Here is a 26,121-nt window from a genome sequence, read left to right as displayed (position 1 = left end):
ATTAAAAGTATAACCACGGCTTTATTATATCTGTAATCAACAGAACCAAAAGGACTGGGTACTTTTCCTTTTAGAAGTGAGGGGAAGCAGCTGATTCGTTTGTACATATAATAAAAAGTTTTATATAAAGTGATATTTTAATATTATTAGACAGTACCTAATATTTGTGAGTTTAAAGAGCACCTTTTATATAATCAGCATTCAAAACTTTTTAATCTTAAGAAAACTTTTCCGATATCACACTCAACAGTCTAAAGTAGCTAATCATCCTTCCTGTACTTACTGTAACTTATACTTATTGTAACGATTTGGAGGTTTCCTACCTCTGAGGAGGAATAAAAGGCAGACAGAAGATTAAAATAAGTCCTATTTCAGCATAAAGAAAGGTTGCAACTGCCACCCACTGGAGTGTCATTTTTTCTCTTCGCACCTAAATAGAGAAACCGTTTACTTTGCTGCCTTTCAAAGAAAAGAACTCGGTTAAGGGCCCTGGGGCGCAATGTTTTAGTCCAGGGGACCGACGGGGGGCTCCGACTTTACTCTAACCCGAGGCGCCTGGCCTTAACCCGCGGCGGAGGGGTGGGGCACGGTCAAGGGTGGGCCGGGAGGCCCGCGTCTTCACCTCCCGGGCGAGCCCTGCGGAACCGACGAGGCGGCGGAGGACGTGCTTGCCGGCCACCTCGCAGCCACAGCAACCTAACGCTACCTTCCGCTAACGCCCGCGACGAGGGGCCCTCCCACTCCGCGAACGCGCCGCGGTTCAACCGCGGGGGGAGAGACGCGACCCCGCCGCCCCGCGCGGCCTGGCGCTCCTCCCCGCCTCGGGGCCCGCGACTCCCGGGCCCCCGCCGGCCTTACCCCGCCTGCGGCCGGCCCGGCTCCCCTCGCTGCTCCGCGCAAGCCGACGCGCGGGACGTCAGACGCCGCGGCGGGGCGAGGGGGGGCGGGGAGGGGAGCGGTGGGGGGGGCGGAGGAGAGCGCCCCACCCCCCCCCGCCCCGCCGGCTCCCAAACCGGAACCGCGGGGTCGGAGCCCGCCGAGGTCGCGGACGGCGTGAGGACTATTAGAATAATGGTTTTCTAATTGATGGTGGAGTTAGAGGGTGACGCTTGGGGTTCCCCGGTCAACTTCTTCAAGAGAGCCGACTGTAAATTTCTAATAAAGTGTGGTTTGGGTGGGAGGGGCGCGGGTAACCGACGTTTTCCGAAAGAGCTTCTTGGGGTCCGCGGAGAAGGAATGGCGCCGCAGCGGGAGGGTTCGATAGGGTGATGCGAATTCGGTGGACCTGTTTGAAAGGCGCTCTTTTCCTGTCCTTTCCTGTTCCGTCTGTCTTTGGTAGAAACGGTCTTACTGTCCGGAATTGCGCTAGAGTTAAATGGAAGACTCCGGATTGGTGGTTGTGCAGCATTTTGTTCTTGTGAGAACGTGGAAAAATATGCAGCTTCAAAACATTTCCCTGCTCTGTCTGCAGGCTGGGAAGAGACCATACAATCTAGAGAGATGTTTGGGGACTGAGAGGGAGACAAAACAATGTGTGTGGCTGCGTTCCTTCAGTTAATATTTTCCAGATTTTCGAATTGCGTGAATACACTATTAATTTTTTTAAAATATTGACAAGGTATCAGAAATGCAAATGACAGTATTATCCTCCTGGACAGAATTATTTTGGGAATATTAAATGATGTAAATAAAGAGATAATTATAGAACCTAAAAATACATTTAAGTGGGTGCTTTTTCTTATCACAAATATACTTGATCACACAGAAAAGAGAGAAAAAAGACTATAAATTAACTATAAGGAAGGTATTTTTTTTTTTTAAATCAAACGCGTTTAGAACTCCATGCTCTTCCACACTGGTTCCTTTGGAAGGCTGTGCACCGTACTCTATGCTGTTGTGCACACACACTAGTTTAATTCACTTCAGAGTTAATTTACAAACACAAAAATTACAAATTTTGACTATAGCTCCCTATTCTTACATGTTACATCAAGTGAAAAAGCCAGTTATCTTTAAAAATATGTTAATTGAAAAAAGAAAGTATAGAATGTGCCTAAAAAATATGGCAACACAGTGTTTAGTTTAAAATGGATTCATTTAATATTGCCAAACACTTGAATTAAGCAGTTTTAGATAACTGTCTCCTGATACAGTTTTCATGTTGGTAGTATAGACTAATATCTTAACTATGTAACTTTTAATAGTTAACTGAGATACTTAATTCTTGCAGTGGCACATTCACCAACAACAAAATTCTCTTAGTAACACTCCCAGACCATGGAACTTTAAAATTATAAAAAAAAATTAAAATTATCATCAACTGCTGGGAGGCATAAAAATAACATCATAAATAAATCACTAAAAACAGGGTATGGAAATTAGGTTTTTAAATTAAAAATTAAATTTCTCTAAGAAATATTTCAAATATATAATCATTGCCAGACTGGTTATCAAAATTTTATACATAAAATGTGGGGGACTAAAACTAATTTTATCATTTTAGGTACAGGTGTATTTACCAAGCTCTCAATCTTGTAGGATCTAGAAGACTTGAAATGTAATGAAGTTAATGTCATTTAAAGAGTTTCATGCATCTTAGTTTTAAATTATTGAAAACATCACACATAATTAAATTCAGTTACATACAGTTTAAAACAAATGCCTTGAGGTGTCCTTCATGAATTAGGAAGTACCAGTTTGATTTTCCAATTTGAATTTTTACTCTAAGCCCTGAAAGTAATTCTATAGAGGATTTCTTGTTCCTTTTCATTTTATATAGAATTGGCATTCATTCTGTCACTTTGCACTTATTTTCACTCAAACATGCTTCATGTTAACTTATAAGTACTATAGGACTCATACTTTTAGTATTAAAATAAAAAGTTTTATTTATTTAAAAATATTAAAAACACAATTCCTTTAGGAAAAAAATTCTGAGGTTTTTTGTTTTTGTTTTTAAATCCATAACAGGATTCAGAGCAGTATTTGTCAATGTTTGGTAGGATGACCAGGATGTTTGATCTACCTGGGGTCCTCTTTAAAACTAAATTTTGTTTCCACCCTAGAGATCTACTAAATCAGAATCTCTGAGGATGGGGTCTAGGACTAACTTTTTAAAATGTTCTCAGAGCACTGTTTTTATGCTAATGTGTGAGAGACACTGACTTAAAGGAGAAACCAAAATGTGACCATGGGTGGTTTCACTGTAGATATAAAATGAAGTAAATATTAAAATAATTTAGGAAGTCCAGTCAAATCCCATAATGGTCTGTAAGGTAGTCTAAGACGGCTGATGTGCTTGACAAAGCGTTAAATACTCTTTTTTCCTGTCTTGAAGTTATCTTTTCCATCATGTACATTAAATGTTGATGGAAACACATATACGGAGTTCCAAGTTCAAGAGCAATGTCAACCCAGTCCCAGATGCACTTCAGTGGGGTTTCCTCATATCCAGCAAACATGGCCGGGTTTGCTAAGAGTCCTCTTGCAACCATCACACCTATAAATTAAAGCATATCACATTTGTCCACACATTAAGAACTCATGGTTATGAGGTCAAACTTAATGAAACAAACTGAGAATATTGAAAAATGAAGTAATATTATAAGGTTTCACAATAACCACGTATTAGTCTAAATTACAAAACAATTTGATATGTCTGTAAACCAATAATGTTTCAATGTACTTATAAGAATTAAAAAAAATTTTTTAAGACTTCTACATTAAACAGTCTCTAGGGATTTTTCTTTTTTTTTTTTTAGGGTTAATCCAGATTGTCGTAAGTTGGGTTTGCTTAGGTTTATTTGCATTCTCCCATCTAGCCATACTTATCACAGGCCTTGGTGTGCCAACAATTTAAGGGAGTAATAAAACTGCATAGCAGTATGTAGTTCCTTTGGCTCCTATGACCACTCTGTGTTCACTAATTCTCATTTCTATTTTACTAAATGGCTATTTTACTAATAGCCTTCAAACTGGATATGATGGTGGGAGAAAAGTAACTGACTTACCCAAATTAAAACATCTACTGCCTCTAAGTAAAAGAGTTAACATAATTTTAATAAGTTGTTTAGCTTAAATCAGTACAACAGGAAAATATGGCTCCAGTTTAAAGACAAATAATGAAAAATCACATTAACATTACTCTCCTATCCCCACTTTTTTTTGCTAATTAAAAATCAAAAAAACTCAAGTACTTATTTCTTACCATCTGTCCCAGTAATATGCCACACATTTTTTGCTTCTTTTAAGTTTCTGATGTCTCCGTTAGCAATTACAGGTATAGACATGTTTTCCTTAATTATTTTAATGGCCTCATAGTGAACGGGCTGATGTCTTTCTTCAGCAGTTCTTCCATGGACTGTAATCCAAGAAACTCCTGTTGCCTCAGCCTTTCGACAAAGATCTACAGTTCTTGTAAGGTCATCATGGATCCTGTAATTTCAAAATTACATCAGTCTACTTGCAGCATACAAATCTTAATGCTAAAATTAATAAGCTAAATAAAATATTTCATCTGATACATTATTCATTTAGCTTTGCTATATTATCACCACATGCCACTATCAAAAGGTTTTGTTCAGAGATCAGTTCCCATTTAAGACTTCAAATTTAGCGGGACGTCTGGATGGCTCAGTCAGTTAAGCGTCTGCCTTCAGCTCAGGTCATGATCCCAGGGTCCTGGGATCGAGTCCCGCATCGGGCTCCCTGCTCCGCGGGGAGCCTGCTTCTCCCTCTGCCTCTGCCTCTCTCTCTCTCTATCTCTCATGAATAAATAAAAAAAATCTTTAAAAAAAAAAAAAGACTTCAAATTTAGCTATTTCACTATTGGCAACAATAGGATGACAAATTTTACCTTACTTAGTGCTTCACCCTTTTGGCTTTGATAACTGAAAAAGTCATCCAAGTACTATCATGGAGGAATGGAAAGATAGTATCCTATTATCTGTTGTGTATGCCCCAATCCCCGAGTGGGAAAATATAATACATTATCATGAAATATATTTTTAACCTGTCACCCAAAAACCTATTCCTGGTTTATTTTCTTTTCATTGTGAAATTTTAGTGCAAATATTATTACTATTTTCTACTCTTGGTACCAGGAATGTTTCTCAGCATCGTCATCATTATTATTTTTCTAAAGTAGACTTCAGGCTCAGTGTGGAGCCTGGCGAAGGACTTGAACTCACGACTCTAAGATCAAGACCTGAGCTGAGATCAAGAGTTGGACGCTTAACCGAGAGAGCCACCCAGGCGCCCTTCTCAGCATTATTAATTAGGCAGTACATGGAAAAAAACAGAGGGTTTCGTTTGAGGGGAAGCTTTTAATAATAAAGGGATGTTTTAATTTCTGTTAAAAAATACAAAAATGAAGTTGTTCTGTTATTTTTATAAATAAAAATTATGGTAGTCATTTACTAAACGTCTTATTTCTACATTTCCATACACTAGCTACCAATTTATTAAGGATGGATACCTTCACACTCTTAGACAAAAGGAATTTTTTTTAAAATTTCCTAAGTAATGGACTATCTTGTCAGTAGATTAAAATATTGTCTTTACCTTATTTTAATAGATACTGAAAATGTGGGATTTTCCACTTGATTTCTTACTTGTTTCACCATATCTCGAACAAGCTCTGGCTTGTTTATTAAGCAAGCTCCATAACCTTCTGCCATAGCCCACCTTTATAAAGCAGACACAACAAATGAATTGTAAATAGATGGACGAGGAGATACAATTTTAAAAGCACCGTAAGTACATCTATTTCTCTATCTTAGTGACCTGGAATGGAATCAGATTTTTATAATTCACAGATCCAACATTTTAAAGTGGATCGATAGGAGATAAGGAAAACATGTTCCCAGATCAAAAAGTACTTAGGAGAAATGGTTTTCATTGGCAAGTGAGAAAATTAAATTAAAATTAATTCAACCAAAACAGACTTAGGTATTTGTAATTAATTTCAATTACTTCAGATTTTTAGAATTCCAAATTTGATGTTTATTGTACATAACAAGATTTTTATTAATCTTAATAGTAGAAAGATATTTTTGGCTTACAGCATTCCAACACCACTAAACAGCTTATTTAACTCTCCTAATGAGTATACAAATATGTCTAATCTGGTTTGGATTATGATGTACTTAAAACCTTGATTTTATTCTTTGGACAAATTCTGTATTATTGACAGATAATCTGGTGCTAGGAAGGTAGGGATATTAGTATCAAATTAAGCATCCTATCAATACCCAGTTACTCAGACTCAACCAAACAACTGTGGTATAGAAAGAAAAGGTAATTATAAGAAAGTATTCTTATAGAGAAAATTAATTAGGAGAAAACAAGTGGTGATTTCTCAAATCATAGAATCACAGTTTCTTGTCCGACAGAGCAGTAAAAATTCACTTTAGGGACTGCTATAAATGCTCTAGTCTTCCCTAGCTCTTATGGGTCAGGTTCAAGGCAGATCACACACAAAAAAATTCTAGTGGTAAGACAAAACACTAATCTATACCTTGTTTTAGGCTTCAGAAAATACCTTTGCATATCTGTTCCTAAATAATCTTTCCTTATTTTTTTCTTGCTTATTTGGAGCCCAAGTGCTTTAACTCTATTTTCTTTATTTTTTTAATTCTTGGAAAACTAGAGAAATAGTTTATCATGTTCACATAGTTTTTTTCTAATTTTTCTGAAAATTCTTCCAACTTCTTTAAGCTTTACCTCTGAGGGCAACCACAGTTAATGTCTATTCCATTCGCATAAGGACAGACAATACGAGCAGCATCAGATAAAAGTCTTGCATCATTAGCAGCAAACTGAACAATCAATGGGCAATCACCTGATAAAACGAATAGCTCAACATTAAAATTCACAGAAACACACACACACACACACACACACACGATACACCAAACTCGTCATGTTTGTATGGGATAATAACTATTTTCAGCCTAAGAAGTATCTGTTCAAACAACATAGCATTTAACTAATTTTAAATATTTTAAATTAAAAGTAATTTACATTTAGTTCAAATTCAAACAGTATAAAATCTGATAAAATGAACATTACAACACTCTTGACAAACAGATCCCATTTCCAAAGATGAGAATTAGTTTATTGTATTCCAGAACAATTTATGTATACCTGTAAAATTTAAGCAAATGTGAACATTCTATATATATTTCCATGCCTACTGCTTTTTTTCCCCCCTTGATATATCTGGGAGTTGTACTCAGACCTATTTTCTTCTTTTTAGTAGCGTATTCTTCTGTATGGATGGACCACAGAGTGTACTTCTAGACTGTTTTTCATTTGTGGCTTTTGCAAACAACGCTGTGATGAGAATACTGTTAAACACATGCTACTCTGAGTATATTCATAGGGTAAATTCCCAGGAATGTAACTGCTGGATAGGCATCTAACATTTTGATAAACACCACAAAGCTTTCTTTCAGAAGAGTTTACCAATACAGATACACAACAATATGGACGGCAGTTCTTGTTTCCTCACAACTTATTCTACATTGTATATCCAACAATGTGTATTTTTATTTGTGGGTTTTTTCTCCATATTCTTTGACTATTTTTCTACATGTAATTCTTCTTTTAATTGTTCTTTATTTTCTTATTATTTTTAAAAATTTTATTTATAAAACAAAGAAATGAGTTCTGCTATCATAAATATATATCTATTTTTAAGATTTTATTTGAGAAAGAGAGAGAACGAGCAGGGGAAGGGGCAGAGGGACAAGCAGACTCCCCGCTGGGCACGGGGCCTTGATACAGGGCTCCATCCCAGGGCCCTGAGATCACCACCTGAGCCCAAGTTAGACGCTTAACCGACTGAGCTATCCAGGTGCCCCTCTATCGTAAATATTACATTCTTTCCAGGTTTTGGTTTGTCTTTGAGTACACGTGTGCTCCTTTCTAACATATAAAAGTTTACATTTTAATATAGAAAATGTGTCAGATACTTCCTAGGTTTTAAGGACATATTTTTCCCATCTTCCTTTGGGTTAGTGTTATAAACTCTGGATAGATGTATTTTAATCTTTCTAAAGTTCTTTTGAGGACTACCTGTATGAGATTCACTAGGTGTTTGCCAAAATGCAGATTTCTGAGCATCATCCCAGTTTCACTGATTCAGAATTTCTTTTTTGTTTATTTTTATTTTTTTATTCAGAATTTCTATGGCAATCCACTGATTTATAGGACTAACATGGGGTAGGAGAATTTGCTTTTCCCCAAGGATATAGGATGTTTTTCCCTTTATAACTCAAAGAGTTAGAGTTTCAATTTAATAACCATTTATTAGTTTAATATATTTTCAACACAGGGCTAGAAGCTAAGGATACAAATCCATAAAAGATAATTCCAGACTTCAAGGAGCCCATAGTCTAGAGAATGGGAGATAGGCATACAAAGAGGATATTATAATACAGTAGAATTAAGTCCAATAAAAAGCCTGTGAGAGAGGATAATAGTGGAGGATGATCTGGCAAACTCCCTGAACACAAACTTTGAGAGCTGGATTAAGAAGCATGCAGTGTCGTTTGCCAGAGAGAGATGGATCTGGGGGACGGGCATAGCTGAGGAAAGGATATTCTAGGTAGAGAAGTATGAGAGGATGGGGCACTTTCAGGAACTTAAATAAATTAGTATTATTAAAGAATAAAGTTGGTGGAGGGTGCCTGGGTAGCTCAGTTGGTTAGGCCTCTGACTCTTGGTTTCCACTCAGGTCATCTCATGGGTCGTGGGATGGAGCCCCATGACAGGTTCTGTGCTCAGTGGGGAGTCTGCTTGAAAGACTTCTTTCCCTCTGCCCCTCTCCCACTAGCATGTGCACATACACTTTCTCTCTCAAAATAAATAAATAAATCTTAAAAAAAAAAAAAGAATAAGGTTGGTGGGCTGTGGAGAGAAACTAATGGAAGATAAAGCTGCATAAGATATATTCAGAGGCTGGATCATGAGGAACATTATAGATTATTCACAGGTATTGGCATTTTATTTTAAGTAATCTCTTCACCTAACCTGGGGCTCGAACTCACCACCCTGAAGTCAAGTGTCACATGCTTTACTGACTGAGCCAGCCAAGTACCCTGACACGTACTGGAATTTTACTCATTAGGCCACTGGTTTTCAATCTTTAGCAAACTCAGAATCACCTGGAGGGCTTTTTAAAACAGACCGCTGGACCACATACCCAAAGTTTCTGATTCAGTGGGCCTGGAGCAGAGCTGAGAAATTTCCATTTTGAACAAGTTTCCAGATGATGCTGATGCTGCTGGCCTGGGGTTTCAGCCCTTGAGGACCACTGCTTTAGGCCATGAGAGGTCCAAGAAGGATTTTAAGCAGGGAAGAGATGTGATCAAATTTACATTTTACAAAGGTTCCTTTGGGCTATTTGTAGGATGGTTTGGAATGGGGCAAGACTGGAGGCAGTGAGATAGGAACCTAATAGCTCAGGTGAGAGGATGGGGCCCTAAGGAAGGCTAACCTCATGCTTAGATATATCATCCATAGTTTACAGGGCACAGAATAAAAGCATACTTAAAAAACTTACTAAAAACATAAAAAAACTAAAAGATTTAAAAATAAAATATCTGAATTGTGCTGTTTCTGATTAGACAAGATTTTTTTTTTTTTTTTTTTTGGTTTTACAAAGTCAGCAAACTCTGGGTTTCACATACCTTGGTTTGTCGTAAATTCACTGTCTCGGGCTTTTATAGATTTGACAAAATCAGCAGCAACTATCATTGGTGTATAGCACAGATCACAACTGTATTTTCTTACTAATGTTCTAAAAGCCAACCTGCAAGCATATAAAACTTTAATTAGGCATTTAAAAAACACCACAATCATATGTACTTCCAAATTTAATTTAATTATTAAATATTTATTAGAGGAAAGTTCTACCTTTGAGAGGCTAGAGTAGATGTACTTTTTCCTATTATGGCTGTGAAAAAAAGAAAAAAACAAGCCCAGATTGGAGTCATTTGCCCCTCCAGACCACAAACCAAGACTTAATTATAGTTTCAACCTATCCCAGGAATGTGACCTTTTAAAAGTCAATCTGAAATTTCTTGAACAGCAATAGTATAGTACTCTGCAGGATAAAAAAAAAAATCCCTGTTGTTCCCATCCCCACCAAAAGATATCCTGGCCTGAACCAATCTTTTCTTTTCTTTTGCTAATAACTACTTGTTCCACCCTCCTTCCTGTAAAAACCTCCCATTTTATAGAACTCCATGGTGCATCTCTCTACCTGCTAAGTGGGATGCTGTGCAATTCATGAATTGCTTAATAAAGCCAGTGAGATCTTCACATTTACTCAGCTGAGTTTTTTAACACTGCTCGGTATATTATATATAAAACAAACATAAGAAAACTCTGAAAGGTGGAGAGAAGAGAACAGAAAGGCTAGTGACCTTGGGACCTGAGGAACAACAGTGGTGAGTTCCCTGGGTTTCTTTTTTGCCTCAAATATCCCAGATTTGGACCTGAAGAAGCTGGAACTCAGAAATACCAATGAGTGCAGACAAAAAGAGCCCCAACAAAAGTCAGCTCTCTCACCAAAGGACTAGGAAAGGGGAAGCCTAGCAAGACAGAACAATTTTAAATAGTGGCTCTATTCCAGCCAAACACCAGAGATAAAACTGTGGCCCCACCTCCAGAAGCAAAGGTTGAGTGGGGAGCTTAGATTTGTACTTTTCCAGGGCCAAAACAAAGTTCTCTAATACCTCTTCATAGTGGTGTCAGAGAAAGCCAGGTAGGAGCTGGGACTTTAATACTTTCCCCCTTCCCAAAATAAAAAAAAATTAAAAAACAAAAACAAAAACAAAAAAAACCTTTCTCCCTTCCCACTGTTAAGTAGTATCAGAGGATGCTTAGTGAATGGTCAGGACTCTCAATAGAGCCCAGCAGGTACCAGGCCATCCCCTCCATGGCTTACCCCCAGCTCAGCAGTAATGAGGAGCCCCCTGTCCCCAGAGTGTCAAAGAAGATGAAATAGGAAATCTGGACTTTTACTTTCACCTCAGAGTGATGAGGTAGTGCTTTCTCATTCCTTTCCTGCTATAGTGATGGCAGGAAAAAAAAAGTTAAAACAGGAGGTTTGATATTTAGAATCAATCAATATAGTCCACTTTATTAAAAGGCTAAAAGAAAAATCACATAATTGTATCAATCAATGTAGAAAAAGCATTTGACAAAATAATATTAATGATAAAAAGAAAAAACCCTCAAGAAAACAGGAATAGGTAGGAACTTTCTCCACTTGATAAAAAGCATCCACAAAAAACTCCTACAGCTAACATACTTAAAGGTGAAAAATGGAACATATTTCTCCTAGATCAAGAAAAAGGCAGGGGCACCTGGGTGGCTCAGATGGTTAAGCGTCTGCCTTCCGCTCAGGTCATGATCCCAGGGTCCTGGGATCGAGCCCCACATCGGGCTCCTGGCTCAGCGAGGAGCCTGCTTCTCCCTCTCCCTCTGCCTCTCTCCCTGCTCATGCTTTCTCTCTGTATCTCTGTGTCTCAAATGAATAAATAAAATTAAAAAAAAAAAAAGAACAAGGCAAAGATGCTTGTTCTCATCATTCTTATTTAACACAGTGCTGGAACTTCTACTCAGTGTATGAAAAGGAAATAAAAGGCATATGATGGAAAGGAAAAAATAAAACTGTCCCTATATGTAGATGAGATGATTGTCTACATAAATAATCCCAAGGAATTTATTTTAAAAAACCTCTAATAAGGAAGTTCAGTAAGTTTATAGGATACAAAATCAACATAAAAATCAATTTTATTTCTATATACCAACAGTGAATACATGGACACTGAAGTTAATAGTATAAAGCCATTTACAATTGCTACAAAAAAAGAAATAATCAAGTGCCTTACAAAACATGTATAGCACTTCATATGCTGAAAACTACACACAACGATGAAAAAAATAAAAGACCTAAATAAATGGGAAAGATACTATGTTCATGAGTTGGGAGACTCAACATAGAAAGGAATTCAATTCTCAAATTGATACACATATTTAATATAATTCTTCTGAAAATTCCAGCAAGATAATTTATAAGAAATTATTGAGAAAGGCAAAGGAACTAGGATAGCTAAAACAATACTGAGAAAGAAAAATAAGTGGGAAGAATTAATCTACCCAACTTAAAACTTATTATATAGCTATAGTAATCAAGATTGTGTAGTACTAGCAGGGATATAGACTCATAGATCAATAGAACTGAATAGGGAAAAAAAAAAAGATCAGAACAGGGAATGTAGATAAAGAGCCACATAAACATGCCCAAATGATTTTTGACAAAGATGCAAAAGAAATTCAATACTGGAAAGATAGCCTTTCAACAAATGGTGTTGGAGTAATTAGACATCCACAGGCAACATAAAACAAAACAAAAAATACCCCTTCAACCTAAGCCTCACATTTATACAAAAATTAACTCAAAATTGATTTAAATGTAAAACAAAAAAAACAAGACTTTTTGAAAAAAAAGTAGAGGAAAAACTTTAGGACTAAGAGCTACACAAAGTTCTCTTACACTTTACATCAAAAGCACAATTTACAAAAGGAAAAACTGGTAAATTAGATTTTATCATTAAATAAAAAGCTTTTGCTCTGTTAAGAGGATGAAAAGATAAGCTACATTCTGGGAGAACATATTTGCAAATCACATATCTGACAAAGGAATAGTATCCAGAATATATAGAGAACTCTCAAAAATCAGTAGTAAGGAAAAACTCAACAACAAAAATCTGATTAAAAAATGGGCAAAGGGCTTGAGTAGACATTTCTTCAAAGATATACCCATGGCCAATAAGCACATGAAAAGATGCTAAGCATCATTAGGGACATACAAAACCACAATGAGGTATCACTTTACATCCATTAGGATGCTATAGTAAGGGATGCCTGGGTGGCTCGGTCGTTAAGCGTCTGCCTTTGGCTCAGGTCATGATCCCAGGGTCCTGCGATCGAGCCCCACATCGGGTTCCCTGCTCCGTGGGAAGTCTGCTTCTCCCTCTCCCACTCCCCCTGCTTGTGTTCCCTCTCTCGCTGTGTCTCTCTCTGTCAAATAAATAAATAAAATCTTTAAAAAAAAAAAGGATGCTATAGTAAAAGCAATTAAACAATACAATAAGTATTGGTGAGGATGGTGAGGAATTGGAACTCTTGTACACTGCTGGTGGGAATGAAAAAATGGAAAACAATATGGCGGTTCCTCAAAAAACTAAAAATAGAATTGCCATATGATCCAGCACTTATTCTGGGCATATATCCAAAAGAACTGGAAGACGTATTTATACATCCATGTTCATAGCAGTATTATTTGCAATAGCCAAAAGACGGAAGCAACCCAAGTGTCCATAAATGAATAAACAAAATATAGTACATACATACAAATGGAATATCATTCAGCCTTTAAAAAAGAAGGAGGTTCTGATACATGCTATGACATGGGTGAACCTTGAGGATATTATGCTCAGTGAAATAAGCCGGTCTCAAAAAAACCCAACTATTATATAGTTCCACTTATATGAGGCACCTACAGTAGCCAAGTTCAAAGAGTGAAAAAGTAGAATGATGATTACCAGGGGGTGGGGTGGGGAGTGGAATGGGGAGCTATTGTTTAATACATGTAGAGTTTCAGTTTTGTAAAACAAAGAGCTTTAGAGATTGGATGTTTAACAATGTGAATGCATTTAACACCACTGAACTGTACACTGACAAATGCCTAAGTTGTATCTTACCACAACTGAAAAATTTTTAAAAACCAACTCAATAGTAAAAAAGCAATCTAATTAGAATATTGGCAAGAGACATAAAGAAACATTTCTTCAACAATATACAGGATAAATAAATACACAAAAACATTTTCAACATCACTAGCTATAAAGGAAATGGATATTAAAATCAATGAGATATCACTACACACCTATCAGATGGCTAAAATAAGAAACACGGTATTATCAAAAGTTGGTGAGGATGAGGAGAAAACAGATCCCTCATACTCTGTTGGTGGAAGTGTGAAACCCTACAGACACTCCGGAAAATTTGGCAGTTTCTTAAAAACTAAACATATAGTTACCACATGACCTAGCAATTGCAGTCCCGGGGATTCGTCCCAGACATATGAAGACTTACAAACAAAAACCTTTGCATGAATGTTTACATTTACTTAATATCTTTTATTTAATATCCTCTGTATCTTTATAGGTGGGGGTTACAAACACTATCTTTTTTTATAGATATAGAAAGTGAAGTTTGAAGGGGTTGTTTACTCAAGGCGACACATGATAGGAAAACAGTAACACCAGCACACAAGCCTAGATCATGACCCCAAAGCTAGGTGTTTGATGATCCCATATGGTGGTCAGAGCATAAAAAGGAAATCACATCTTAGCTCATTAACCATTTACTAATACTTACTTTGAATATCGAACCATTGGGGCACAGACTTTTACCAGCTGCCCAGAATGAAGCATTTCTATTGGATCTTTTTTTCTTTCTTGACATATTGTGGTTCGTATGCAGTCACTCTTCATGAATACAGATTTGTTTCAAATCTGACAAAGACAGTTTGCATAGAGAAAAATTACTTTCATTAGATGAATTCCCATCATTCTAACAATTTCAATTGCCAAGAACGTGTATGTGTATATGTATATATATATATATTTTTTTTTTGGGGGGGGGTCAGGCTTGTGGGCTCACGAATCTTTTTAGCTTCTTTTCACAGTATCAAATAGGATACTACAGAATCTTGTCTCTATAAGTCACTGACAGTTTTTAGTACACTGTGAAATCATCACGTTTATATATTCGGTACAAATTACGCTTGTTCGTGTCAAACACTAACAGTTTCAAATTCTATATTTAACTCACTAAAGTAACATTTCTGCTCAAATTAATAAATGCTCAAGATGAAGAAAACTACAAGTTTTTTTTCTTAGAATAACATGGTTTTTCATGTTATGTTTAAAATTTTCCATGTTACTGTTTGGTATTGATAAACCAGAAACTTTGATTTGAGTAATTTCATATATAAGACTGCATATGTCTGGCACTTTGAAATACTTTGTTTTATGCAGGAAAGCTAAATGGCATTAATTGAACAACTTTAAGTAGTTAGCATTTCAAGAGATTTACTGGTCTTATTTCATGTTTATTCTTATTTGCAATTTCTATTCTTTTTATCTGAATCAGAAGGCAAACACACTTTTATTTAAAAAAATTTAAATGTGGTATCATCTAGCAAAAATTTCAATTATAATCATATAATTGCATAGTAAATCACTTTTATACCCAAAGAGGTACAAGTGATTAAATTATAGTTTGTGTTTTTAAATTTGCTATACCTAAAATCCTGTCATTTCATAGTGTTGGCTGTTTCCCGTATTCCAGTGTTTGGCTTTAGTAACTTAGCAACAGTTATGGGCAAACTTTAGGAAGGTCTAATTGCTCAACATGCAATTTTTTGTTTAGCTAATCCAGAAAGTACTATAATCTAAATATAAACCAATAATTTCAATTTCTTTAGGTATAATGTACAGTGGAAATAAGCTAGTTTTACTGACCAATGCTCAGTCTTTTACCTCTTTTTTATTTTTATTTATTTTTAAAGATTTTATTTATTTATTTGAGAGAGAGGGGGAGGGAACAGGGGGAGGAGCAGAGGGAGAGGGATGGGCAGACTCCTTGCTGAGCACAGAGCCAGATGCTGGGCTGAGCTCATGACCTGAGCTGAAATCAAGAGTGGGATGCTTAACTTACTGAGCCACACAGGCGCCCCTTACCTCTTTTTTTAAAGTAAAAATTTCTGATTAGAACAATGTAAGCCCACATACATAGGTAAAACATAAGCAAGAGAAAGGTAGTTCCTTTTCACGAGTCAAGCCTGTTCCTTCTCTCTTGCATTTTGTGTCATGATTATGCCACCTCTACACACTCAAGTCAGAAACCTGGGGTTTGTCTTCCACTTCTCCATCTCCCACAAGTGTGTCAACCAACTAGTACCTTTAATTAAATCTTGAGCAAATCTTCATTGCCTTAGTCTATGTACTCATAATCTCCCATTTTGATGACTCTGACAGTTTTCTCTGAATCCCAGATAGAGTTGATCTAACTTACCCACTACACCCTAGGCTCTCCTGTTATCATGTGCACTTGTAATTACTTTTACAGAGTATAATAATAACATGTTCATTTCTTCTTGAGCTTTTGAGGGTATGGACATGTATTTAATCATTCAACAAATATTAAGTTCTTGTTGGGAATACAGATGGAAATACATTTCTCCTGTCTTTAAAAATCTATTAGACATACACAAAATGGTAGTTCTAATACATAGACTGACACACAATTTAACTGTTGTGGAAATAATTGTCTAGAGAAATGAGGGAAATCATCAATAGTGGAGGAGGGAAAGCTTGAGCTGACATGTGGGAGATGGGGAACTGTCCTGTTACAGGGAGCAACATATATAAAACCAAAGAGGCTTGAAAATGTTTGATGAAATGAACCTGAAAAATGAACCATTAGTAGTCCCGTGTTATTTGAGATTAGGAGTGAGAAGGCCTAGATAATCATGGACCTTATATTCCATGTTAGTAATTTTTAGATTTTATACTATAGAACTTTGATTCTTAACCATTTTTCCACCTTTGTGGGTGATTTTTCATATGCACCCAACATGTTAATACGTGCATATGACATATTTTCATACATAGCAGATTTATGTACAGGCTGTATGTCTCTCCTTGTATATTTGTAAATAAAACATTTTAGCAGGAAAATGACATGATTAGATTTCTGATTTAGAAACATTTCACTGAAGGGGGTAGGGCTTTTGGCAAAATATCAAAGGAGGCTATTGTAGTAAACCAGTCCAATGCATGAGTATCTGACCTGGGTCGCTAGGAAAAAGAACACACTTAAGACCTATTTAGAAATAAAAATAAAAGTAAACTGGCAAGATATTTAGGAAGTGGAAATCATTTCAGGACAGTGCATGTTTTATAGTATGAGAGAATTCTAGGATGATGTATATACTTTGGCTTTAGAGGCTAGGTGGATGGCAGTTCCAATCAAAGAGATAGAAAATGAGGAGGAATCGGTTTTAGCAGGGAAACATGAGTTCATATTTGGGCACACTGAACTTGAGGTGCTCTTGGGATTTCCACATGGTGATGCCTCACAACTGCTTATAGAGAAAAAGCTAGACATACAGACTGAGAGTCTTTAGCCTTTAGGTAATAAGTTGAAACTAAACACATGGACGAAGTACTTAAGGATGCCATATTTTGCAAGAAATCCTTAGAAGCACCAACATTTAAGTAAAAGACAAAGAATAATGCAAAGGAAACTGAGAGATGACTTCTGGAGCTGAGAAGAATAAACCCAAAGAGTGATATTCAAAAACTGAAAAGAGGGGAGAATATCAAGGAGGGAGGGGATAAGCAACTTAAACATCACAGAAAAGTTAAGTAAGAAAAAGACTAAAAAGCATCTAATAGCAACTAGGTCGTTAGTAACTTGAGCAAGAATAATTTCATTCTTATTCATTCTTGTAGTTCCAGTACATGGCACAAAGGCCTCCCTCAATATGTATTTGCTTAATGAATAAATCAGTAGTTTTCAATCTTGGTTGTAAATTAGAATAATCTGGGAAGTTTTTAAGAATCAGGATGCTCAAACCATACCCCAGACCAATTAAATGTGAATCTCTGGGCTTAGGATGCAGGTATCAGTGGTTTGTTAAAGCTCTCCAGGTGATTTCAATGTGTTGTTAAGCTTAATAAAGAAATCCATAAACTGCAAAGCACCTGGTACAATTGTTTGTTTACATGGGTTTCTACCTTACTTATGAGCTCCTTTGAACAAGACAGAAATGAGTCTCATTTGTAAACTGGTGCTGATGTGTATGGTTGGGGCTCAAATCTCTTCACTAAATGAACGAATATTATGCAACTTTTCTACAATCTTCCAGTGTAAAGCCAAGAAAAAAAGAACCCGTAATTCAAAGATGATACTTATTCATCAACCTTAAAGAATTACTAAAAATTTTGTGTATTATAATGAAATCTAATGTGAGTCTGAGCACGCTGTCCTGAACAATTCCTGTGACTCATTCAGAACAATTCTAGTCAGATCGTGATTGAGACCAAAAACACTAGGGAAAAACCTGAGACAAAGTCAAGAGAAAGCATAAGGCAGTGTATCAAAAGACATGCTTACCTGAGTGGTTATGTGTATTAAATGCACAGAGTACTATTCTAGCACCTTGTTGACATACTGTTAGCAGAATCGAGACAACCGTGTAGCTCCGGAATCGAGAAAAACTGGTTCTCCGTGTACAGGGTGTGTTATATTACAGATTCTCTTTATGTAGGAATGCCTAACCTTCTTGCACAAGAGTAGTTAACCTGTTAAATTATCAGTATTCATCTTGGGAGAAATCTAAGTGAATGATGCACTTGTATTAGCGGAGGAGATAACGGGAACTAACTTGATCTGACAGCTTCAATACTGTTAGTTGAGATATGGAAAATCCATCAGTTTGTAATAGGAAAAAGTTTGGCATCACTCCTAGCACGTGGCTGAAAAAGAGAGGAAGAGGCAGAAAAAGCTTAAGGTCAAGAGAGGGCAGAGACTGAATTCACTTGTCTTTTCCGGGTTCAGTCTTCCTTCTTCACCAACCTTCGGCTCTCCCTAACTCTGCCCTTAGTGTTCATTCCGGCAACTTCCTTCCCAAGCTTTCCCCGCCAGCCTTTACCCCGGGACTGTTAGCCAAGGCCTGTGACACATAAGGCTGGGGAGTTACTAACGTCCCCCAGCTGTGTTTGTGGAGTGCAAGCGAGGATCCCAGAAACCTCCGCTTTCCTGTCCAGCCTCCACCGAGAGGCCCCTGTTCTCAGGTTAAATACTTGCACAGAGATAAGCGCTACGGCCAGGCTCCCGCGCCCACCTTCTCTTCAGCCGGGGGAACGACGTCAGCCCCAGGGGCGCGACAGGAGACTGCGCAGGGCGCCAACGCCGCGACCTCGGCTTCCCCCGCGCGCCGGGCCCTGGGCGCCCGCCAGCTCCGGGAGACACGCGGCTCTCAGCCGGGATTCGTCCAGCTGCGGCCGCTTAGCTGATTGCCCGGGCCGGCCGGGAGCTGCGGGCTGGGCGGAGCGGGCGGCGCCGGCATTGTGCGTCACCACCTGGGAGGGGCGAACCGACCGCTGACGCCATCACCCCGGCACCTGCCAACATGGAAGGTGGTGACGGCGGCGTCGCTGTAGCTGGACAAGGGGCTCTGGGTTCTGGGGCGGCGACAGCGGCAGTCCGGGAGCTTCTGCAGGACGGTAAGGAGTCTGGGTCTGCCTGGGTGGTGGGCCTGGGGGGACTGTCCTGCTCCGCACCTGGACCCGGGTGGCGGACTCAACCCGTCGCTTTGCAGAAAGTTTTCCGGTCTCGACGTGACCACTCCCCCCAGCCCAGCCAACCTGTTTCTCCAGAGCCTAGCAGCCCCCTTCCCTTCCGGGTGTCCAGGGGACACCTGATTTCTGGTTGCTACTCATTTCTCTCTCTTTTTTTTTTCTTTTAAAGATTTTATTTATTTATTTGACAGAGAGAGACACAGCGAGAGAGGGAACACAAGCAGGGGGAGTAGGAGAGGGAGAAGCAGGCCTCCCTGCGGAGCAGGGAGCCCGATGCGGGGCCCGATCCCAGGGTCCCGGACCACGACCTGAGCCGAAGGCAGACGCTTAACGACTGAGCCACCCAGGCGCCCCATCTGGTTGCTACTCATTTCAACTCTACCCTTCCTGCGCCTGAGGTTTCTCTGAAGTCCTGGGACTGCCGCACTCCGGTGACCTAGGTTGACAGCCACTGGCTGCTGCCGCAATTTTTGATGAAAGGAGGAAGCGTTGTCTCCCATGAAAAGTGAAAGACCTAGAACAGATAGATGACAGCTCTTAATGTTATCATTTTTAAGTGGAATTGGAAGCATCCCTCTATTAACAAATTCTTGGATTACACAGGTGGCCCACTCACAGCCTAGTTTGTTTTTTACAAGGCGTTTATCCACAACCATGCATTGAATATAGGAGTTTATTGATAGTTTTGGACAGAGGAAAACTCTAGGAAATAAGTTAAACATTGTACATTTTGAGAAGTACATTAAATTCTATTAATTCAGTTAACACGCCGCAAATCTCTTATCCTTCAGAATAAAGTTCAAATTTCTTCTCATCTGTTCTTAATTTTCCTCCCTAATTGCCATCACGTTCTACCTGGTATTGAAATAATTTGTGTACCTAACTTTTTCTGCTGCATTGTAGAACCCCTTTTTATATTCCACAGTTAATAACGGTACCTTTCATATGGTGGGTGCAGAATAAAAATTTTTTAATGAACATCACAGTAAGCATATGCACACATTTGTAGACCAAAGTAGGTTATAAACAAAATAACAAAATTCTAGATTATTGTTTTTCTCTGAGTGTTGTGTATTATTGCCCTTAATTCCTTACCTTCTCCTGATAATGTATATACTTTTGTCAAAACTTTCTGATGAGGTGGTTTTCTGAACTAGATTGTGTTAGATTTTCTAGGTTAGGATCTCTGTCCAATGCATCTCTGTATCTTAATTTAAATTCCATTTAACCAAGTTTTGAACTCCTGATATGTGTGCAATTCCCACCCTCAAGCAACTTGCCATTTTAGTAAGGGGAAATAATCTTGTAAAGCTGTGAAGGTAAGCATTATAATATAGTGTTGCTGGGTAGCAGCATTGTGTACAAAGTCAAACAATACAGAGGAGGCTGACAACTGGGTGTGATTAGGGGAGTGTCAGGAAAGTCTTTCTGGATGGAATTGGTTCTGAAGTGTAAATAGAACTTCCCTAGATGAAGAAGTGGAAGAAACAGTACATGTCAGGCATAGGTATATATTTCAGTAGGATGCATTCTGGAATTGTAACCAGTTTTTGAAGGGTGAATAGTCCTTATTTCTGACTTCTGTATTTTCCTATTTAGCTCTCTTTTCCATCTTCCACAGTGATTATTTAAATCCTTACTCTTTCAGACCTCCCCTTTCAAACTCAACAAATGACTTTAAACTTCCCTGAAAAAAAGATAACCCATCAGATGTGAGCTTCCTCCATTTCTTGCCCCATCGAACCTATGAACTAAACCTATACCTGTAACTGGTCTTTTTCCCTTGTATTTTCCATTACACTAGAAGTAGAATCTCTGCTTCTAAGGACGGTCTTCCTCCTGTGCTCTGGATTTTTTTCCTGTCTCCTCAAGGACCCAGTCACCCTCATTCAATGCCATTGAAATCTCTTTGCCAAGGTCTCTAATGACCTCCTTGTGAATAAATCAAATGGATACTTTTTGGTCCTTATCTTACTTGAACTTGTAAAAAGGATTTGACTCTTTTCTGGAAATACTTCCCCTCATGTGACTTGTGAGTTCTATGCTTAAAAAAAAGAAAATTCCTAATTCTCTAAATGCTCTTTTCCAAGTTCCTTTAATTGCTAGTCTTCTCCAGTTTGCCCCTAATTCAGTGGTTCACACCACCCATTCTCTGTAACATTCCTAAAAATTAAACATTTCTGTCCGTAACAGTGATTCACTATGTACAGGATCTGCCAGTGGTAGAGGATAGGATTGATAGGGTTGGTGAGCAGATGTGTAGTTGGAATAATTTGTGAGTTGTTCCTGATGTACCTCCTATAGGAATGAGACAACTATAAAAGAGAAGCATTATATGACTTTTCTTCTGATGGACAGTCAGTCCTCAAATGCCAAGTCCAGTGGCCAGTTTTCAGCCTTCACTGTTTTGATCTTTGTAAGATCTTTGACACTATTTACCACTTTCTCCAAACCGTCCCTTGCTATTCTTTCTTGTTTTTCTTTCTCTCTGAACGCTCCTTAGTCTCCTTGATTGCTTTCATTTTTCTCCATCTCCTTCCAAATTTTTGGTGTTTGCCTGGCTTCTGAACTCAGTCTTCTCCATTTCCCTCTTTTTTGTGCATTCCAAAATTTATTCCTAAATCATCTGCTTTTTTTTTTCATGGTTTCAAAATTAATATAGATGCACACAAATACATGCATAGATGGTCCTTACCTCCCTTCTGAGCTATAGGATTACTGTCTACTGGACATTTCTATCTTGATAGTGAAAAGGCATGATTAGTTTTACATACCAAAAATTACATATGAACAAATAGTTCAGGTGCTATATGTGAAAAAGTGAGATTACTTCATTTTTTTTTTACCCCTTTCCTCTAACCTTCTGTTACCATCAATTGTATGTGGTTAATTAGATGTGTGCTTGTTTCCCATGTAGACTATGAGTTCCTTGGAGACAGCAATATGTTCGTTTTTATCTTTATGCAAAGATGCCTAGTGGTTGAGCTTAATGCAAAGCTGAATTCTCTATGTCAGTTAGTCAAGAATCATCCTTTTACTTCTTGCTCTACCTAATCACCCATTTTCAGCTTGTCTCTAAGTCCTACACATTATACTGCCTGAATATTTGTCAAATTAGTCACTTTTTTTTTTTTAGGGCTATTGTCTTAGGCCTTCATCATGTCCCTTGGGCTGTTAACAGCACCTTACTGGTGGCCTCTGCAGGTCTATTACATGAGTGTACTGGTAAACCAGCTTTCTGGTAAAATAGGAAAAGCCCTGATTTTGTAGTGTATGCCAATTTCTATGTTATAAATACTCTCATCATGGTCAATTTTTAAGATGCCTACATGTGATGTCCCCTAGCTCACACAATTCCTGAAAATTGAACCGTTGGCTCTCAGGAGCCAATATGAGCCAGCTCCAGCACACCACTGTGTGACTAATCCCTTTTCAGTCATCCTCCATACTGCTGCCAGAAGCACAAAGCTGACAGTGCTCTTTCTTATCTTTAACCTCAGTGAGATATAGTCTGAACACTTTAGAAGTCTTTACCAGTCTCTTTTTAAACTGCCCTCTCAGCCTTCCTTTGGAACCTGAACTATCATTCTTTCCCTTTTGCCCAGCACACACACACAGTGTGATCTAGACACACTGATGTCAGCGTTGCCCTTATTTCTCAAAATATGCTATGGCATTTGCTGCTTCTAAACCTTCCCTCTTCTTGGAGTAGCCTTCTCCACTTAGCTGCCTCGCAAGATCCTTAATTCTGAAAACTCCCTGGCAAACTGGAAGGAAATGGGGATCCCAGAATTAAGGCCAAAGTAGCAGTTTTTCTTTCACTTTGAGAATCATCAAGAATGAGTCTTTGCTCTTTGCAGAATGCTACTTGCAGCTGATATATAGGTGAATTGATTCATTTAACCGTATGGAACACCTGCCATGTGTCAGGCATTGTTCAGGCTCTAGGGATGTGGGAGTAAACAAAACAAAGCTCTTGCCTTCATGGAGCATACATTATATGGATAGAGACAATGGTTGCTGGTTAGTTTTATAATCTCTGTCAGGGTGGTCTTACCTTATCTCCCACACGGGTGTAAGATAGTGGTTTTATACCTACACTGAGCTCAGTTCTGCATAACTATTTTTATGTCTTAATTCTCTCCATTTGTTTTTCACCCACAGATTTTTGGGTTTCTATACTGAAAGATATCTTAATACCTAGCATCACTTCTTTTTGGGGTTCATTAAGGGTCTGTTTTGAACATAGGCTGTCTTTCCATTTAGTTATTTTACCCATAAATCCTTAGTTTCAGTAACACCTGAAAGTTTGTGTTTGCCTATTTCTGTTAAGATTCCAGCTTCACTTTATTATGACAGCATTTGTGCATTGATTTAGAGATATCGGAGACCATAAATATCAAATATAGTCAATTTGCCTGAGGTCATTGTCAGTGACCTTGTTGCATTAAAGGCTATGGTTAGTAGTTAATTTTTAATTTTCTACTCAATATGTTCCTTTTGACTCACTGGTAAAAGTTAACTTTTAGTAGTGTAATATAGGGGTTCAGAGTGTGGGCTCTGCAGCCTGGATTCAAATCTCAGACAGGTTGGACAAGTTGCATGCCCTGTCTTTACCTGTCTCTTCATCTGTGAAATGGGGGAAACGATAGTTCCAGCAGGGTTGTGTGAGGATTGAATGCATTAATATGTTTAAAGTGTGTGGGTCAGTGCCTCACCCACAGTAAGCTCTCAGTGAATGTTACCACTCTCTTCTCATTTACAACAGTTCTTGGTGTTTAAGAAGATGTCAAAGTATGTTATCTGTAATTGTTTTGTTGTCTGATATCTGTGGTTTAGTGCAGTGCAATTAATAATTAAAGACTTTTCCTTGTTTTTTTCCCCTAGAGTGTTATAGTGATTTTTTAAATGAAGACTTTGATGTAAAGACTTATACTTCCCAGTCAATTCATCAGGCTGTAATTGCTGAACAACTAGCAAAACTTGCCCAAGGAATCAGTCAGTTGGATAAAGAACTACACCTACAGGTATTTCCAATCTTTTTTTTTTTTAAAGATTTTATTTATTTAACAAAGAGAGACACAGTGAGAGAGGGAACACAAGCAGGGGGAGTGGGAGAGGGAGAAGCAGGCCTCCCGCTGAGCAGGGAGCCAGATGCGGGGCTCGATCCCAGGACCCTGGGATCATGACCTGAGCTGGAGGCAGATGCTTAACGACTGAGCCACCCAGGCGCCCCAGGTATTTCCAGTCTTCTGGATCATCTGGATTCTTCGACCTAAAACGATAATTTATCACTTGTAATCCTTGCATTATTTAATCTAAATGCATATTTAAGTGAGCAAATGTGTAACTTATCAGTGTGGCTTATTTTTCAAAGTATGTTTTTGAAAAGTTTTCTATAAACTACTTTTTCTTAGTTGAAAAACTAACATACCCATCTCTCCAAAGGGGTATGTTATACTTTGTTTTCACTACCTTAATAGATGTGCAGTGAATATAGGGGGCTGAAAAATAGGAAGCCTTTGACAAAAGTAATAGGAAATGGAATTTTGGAAGTAGAACACTGAATAAGAAAAATTGGTGTGTTCACATTGGCACTTCCCACTTTATGAACGCAAAATGTAGTATTTGCTGAAATTATAGAAAGTTGATAAATTTGTGGTAGAACACAATATGGGGAATTAGGAGATGGGTCCTAATCTCAGCTGTGCTGGTACCTTTCCTATCACTTAATGTCTTTGAGTTTTGCTTTTAAAAAAGGAAATCTATTAAATGGGTTGGAGTGAATAAGGAGGAAGAGATTAGAGTGGAAGATCTTGAAGGTTCCTTCCTTTTCTACAATTCTGTAATTTTATAGGGAGTTTTATAGTATACTTCCTAGTGTTGGCTTTTGTCTGTTGAGTAGGCACTTAATAAATATTTAAATGAATGAACAAATGCATGAATATATAGACTGTTTACCAGGAAACTTAGATCTAGTATAACAGGAGACATATTCACTTAAATTTTTTGTGTTATACTTTATCTATTGAAAGAGTAGCTTAGGACTGGGATGACTTCTAAGGTCACTTTAACTTTGATTATATATTATATATTTTAATTTTATAATTATATATTTTAATTGTCAGGATTCACATTAGGCTGTGGGGATAGAAAAATGAACATATTTCCCAGCTCTCCAAGGACTCACAGACCAGTGGCAGATACAGAGAGAAATAATGAGAGGCAAGTGATAGTACAAAACGTTCATAAAAGCAGAGGAGAATGCACTTAACTCTGCCTAGGGTTCTCAGGGGTGGCTTTTTGTAATAGCCACCTGAAATTCTTTTTTATGGTTGGTATTTTCTTTCTTTTTTTTTTTTTCAAGTTTTTATTTAAATTCTAGTTAACATACAATGTAGTATTAGTTTCAAGGGTAGAATTTAGTGATTCATCACTCATATACAACACCCAGCACTCATCACAAGTCTACTCCTTAATCCCCATCACCTATCTAGCCCATCCCCTGCCCACCTCCCCTCCAGCAACCCTCAGTTTGTTCTCTATAGTTAAGAGTCTGTTTCCTGGTTTGCCTCTCTCTTTTATTTCCCCCCCATGTTCATCTGTTTTGTTTTTTAAATTCTATATATGAGTGAAATCATAAGGTGTTTGTCTTTCTCTGACTTAA

General features: G+C 38.0%; 3 protein-coding genes across 11 annotated transcripts in view; 1 reads left to right on the top strand and 2 right to left on the bottom strand.

Moving 5' to 3' along the window:
- The window catches only part of BCAP29 (B cell receptor associated protein 29), a 56,955-nt gene extending 55,940 nt beyond the window's left edge, over positions 1-1,015 (bottom strand). For 2 of the 4 annotated variants that reach the window (XR_010406603.1, XR_008505286.2), the window contains exons 1-2: positions 859-1,015; positions 324-430 (exon numbers count right to left, since the gene is read on the bottom strand). Coding sequence is in view for 2 of the 4 variants with exons in the window: in XM_045864892.3 (XP_045720848.1) it covers positions 324-415 (92 nt within the window). In the remaining 2 variants the exon portion in view is untranslated. The other 2 variants (XM_045864892.3, XM_045864891.2) reach the window with 2 other exon arrangements.
- A 614-nt stretch (positions 1,016-1,629) lies between these two features.
- Positions 1,630-19,138, bottom strand: DUS4L (dihydrouridine synthase 4 like). 4 transcript variants are annotated; one of them, XM_045864888.3, is made up of 8 exons: positions 18,998-19,138; positions 18,539-18,629; positions 14,461-14,597; positions 9,696-9,817; positions 6,724-6,841; positions 5,563-5,685; positions 4,208-4,434; positions 1,637-3,499 (listed from the first exon to the last, which is right to left on the bottom strand). In XM_045864888.3, the coding sequence occupies exons 3-8, from the start codon at positions 14,574-14,576 to the stop codon at positions 3,252-3,254; spliced, it is 954 nt and encodes a 317-aa protein (XP_045720844.1). In that variant the 5' UTR covers positions 14,577-14,597; positions 18,539-18,629; positions 18,998-19,138; the 3' UTR covers positions 1,637-3,251. The 4 variants fall into 4 exon arrangements, with proteins under 4 accessions (XP_045720846.1, XP_045720844.1, XP_045720845.1 ...); XM_045864890.3 differs by lacking the exons at positions 18,539-18,629; positions 18,998-19,138 and adding an exon at positions 9,922-9,961 and having other exon boundaries at positions 1,630-3,499; positions 14,461-14,593; XM_045864889.3 differs by lacking the exons at positions 18,539-18,629; positions 18,998-19,138 and adding an exon at positions 18,268-18,524 and having other exon boundaries at positions 1,638-3,499.
- Positions 19,139-19,204: 66 nt separating this feature from the next.
- Positions 19,205-26,121, top strand: part of COG5 (component of oligomeric golgi complex 5) — a 307,029-nt gene continuing 300,112 nt past the window's right edge. For all 3 annotated transcript variants that reach the window (XM_064575411.1, XM_064575412.1, XM_064575410.1), the window contains exons 1-2: positions 19,205-19,379; positions 24,342-24,481. In XM_064575411.1, coding sequence (XP_064431481.1) covers positions 19,286-19,379; positions 24,342-24,481 — 234 coding nt within the window. In that variant the 5' untranslated portion in view covers positions 19,205-19,285. The remainder of the gene's footprint in view (positions 19,380-24,341; positions 24,482-26,121) is intronic.

The sequence above is a fragment of the Mirounga angustirostris genome, unplaced genomic scaffold (assembly GCF_029215605.1).
Source record: "Mirounga angustirostris isolate CCGP_5_RB_7025 unplaced genomic scaffold, mMirAng1.0.hap1 SCAF_12, whole genome shotgun sequence".
In the NCBI taxonomy this organism is placed as follows: Eukaryota; Metazoa; Chordata; class Mammalia; order Carnivora; family Phocidae; genus Mirounga; species Mirounga angustirostris.
The sequence above is the reverse complement of the archived record's forward strand: the minus strand, read 5'-3'. Positions and strand labels throughout refer to the sequence as shown.

What these genes read in the sequence shown, in the direction of transcription:
- DUS4L (XM_045864888.3), bottom strand. Translation starts at nt 14,576, where the DNA reads ATGAAGAGTGACTGCATACGAACCACAATATGTCAAGAAAGAAAAAAA. An exon ending in CCAATGGTTCGATATTCAAA is followed by an intron (nt 9,818 to 14,460) that starts GTAAGTATTAGT and finishes ATATGCTTGCAG; the next exon opens with GTTGGCTTTTAGAACATTAG. An exon ending in AACTGTGGTTGCCCTCAGAG is followed by an intron (nt 5,686 to 6,723) that starts GTAAAGCTTAAA and finishes TGCTTTATAAAG; the next exon opens with GTGGGCTATGGCAGAAGGTT.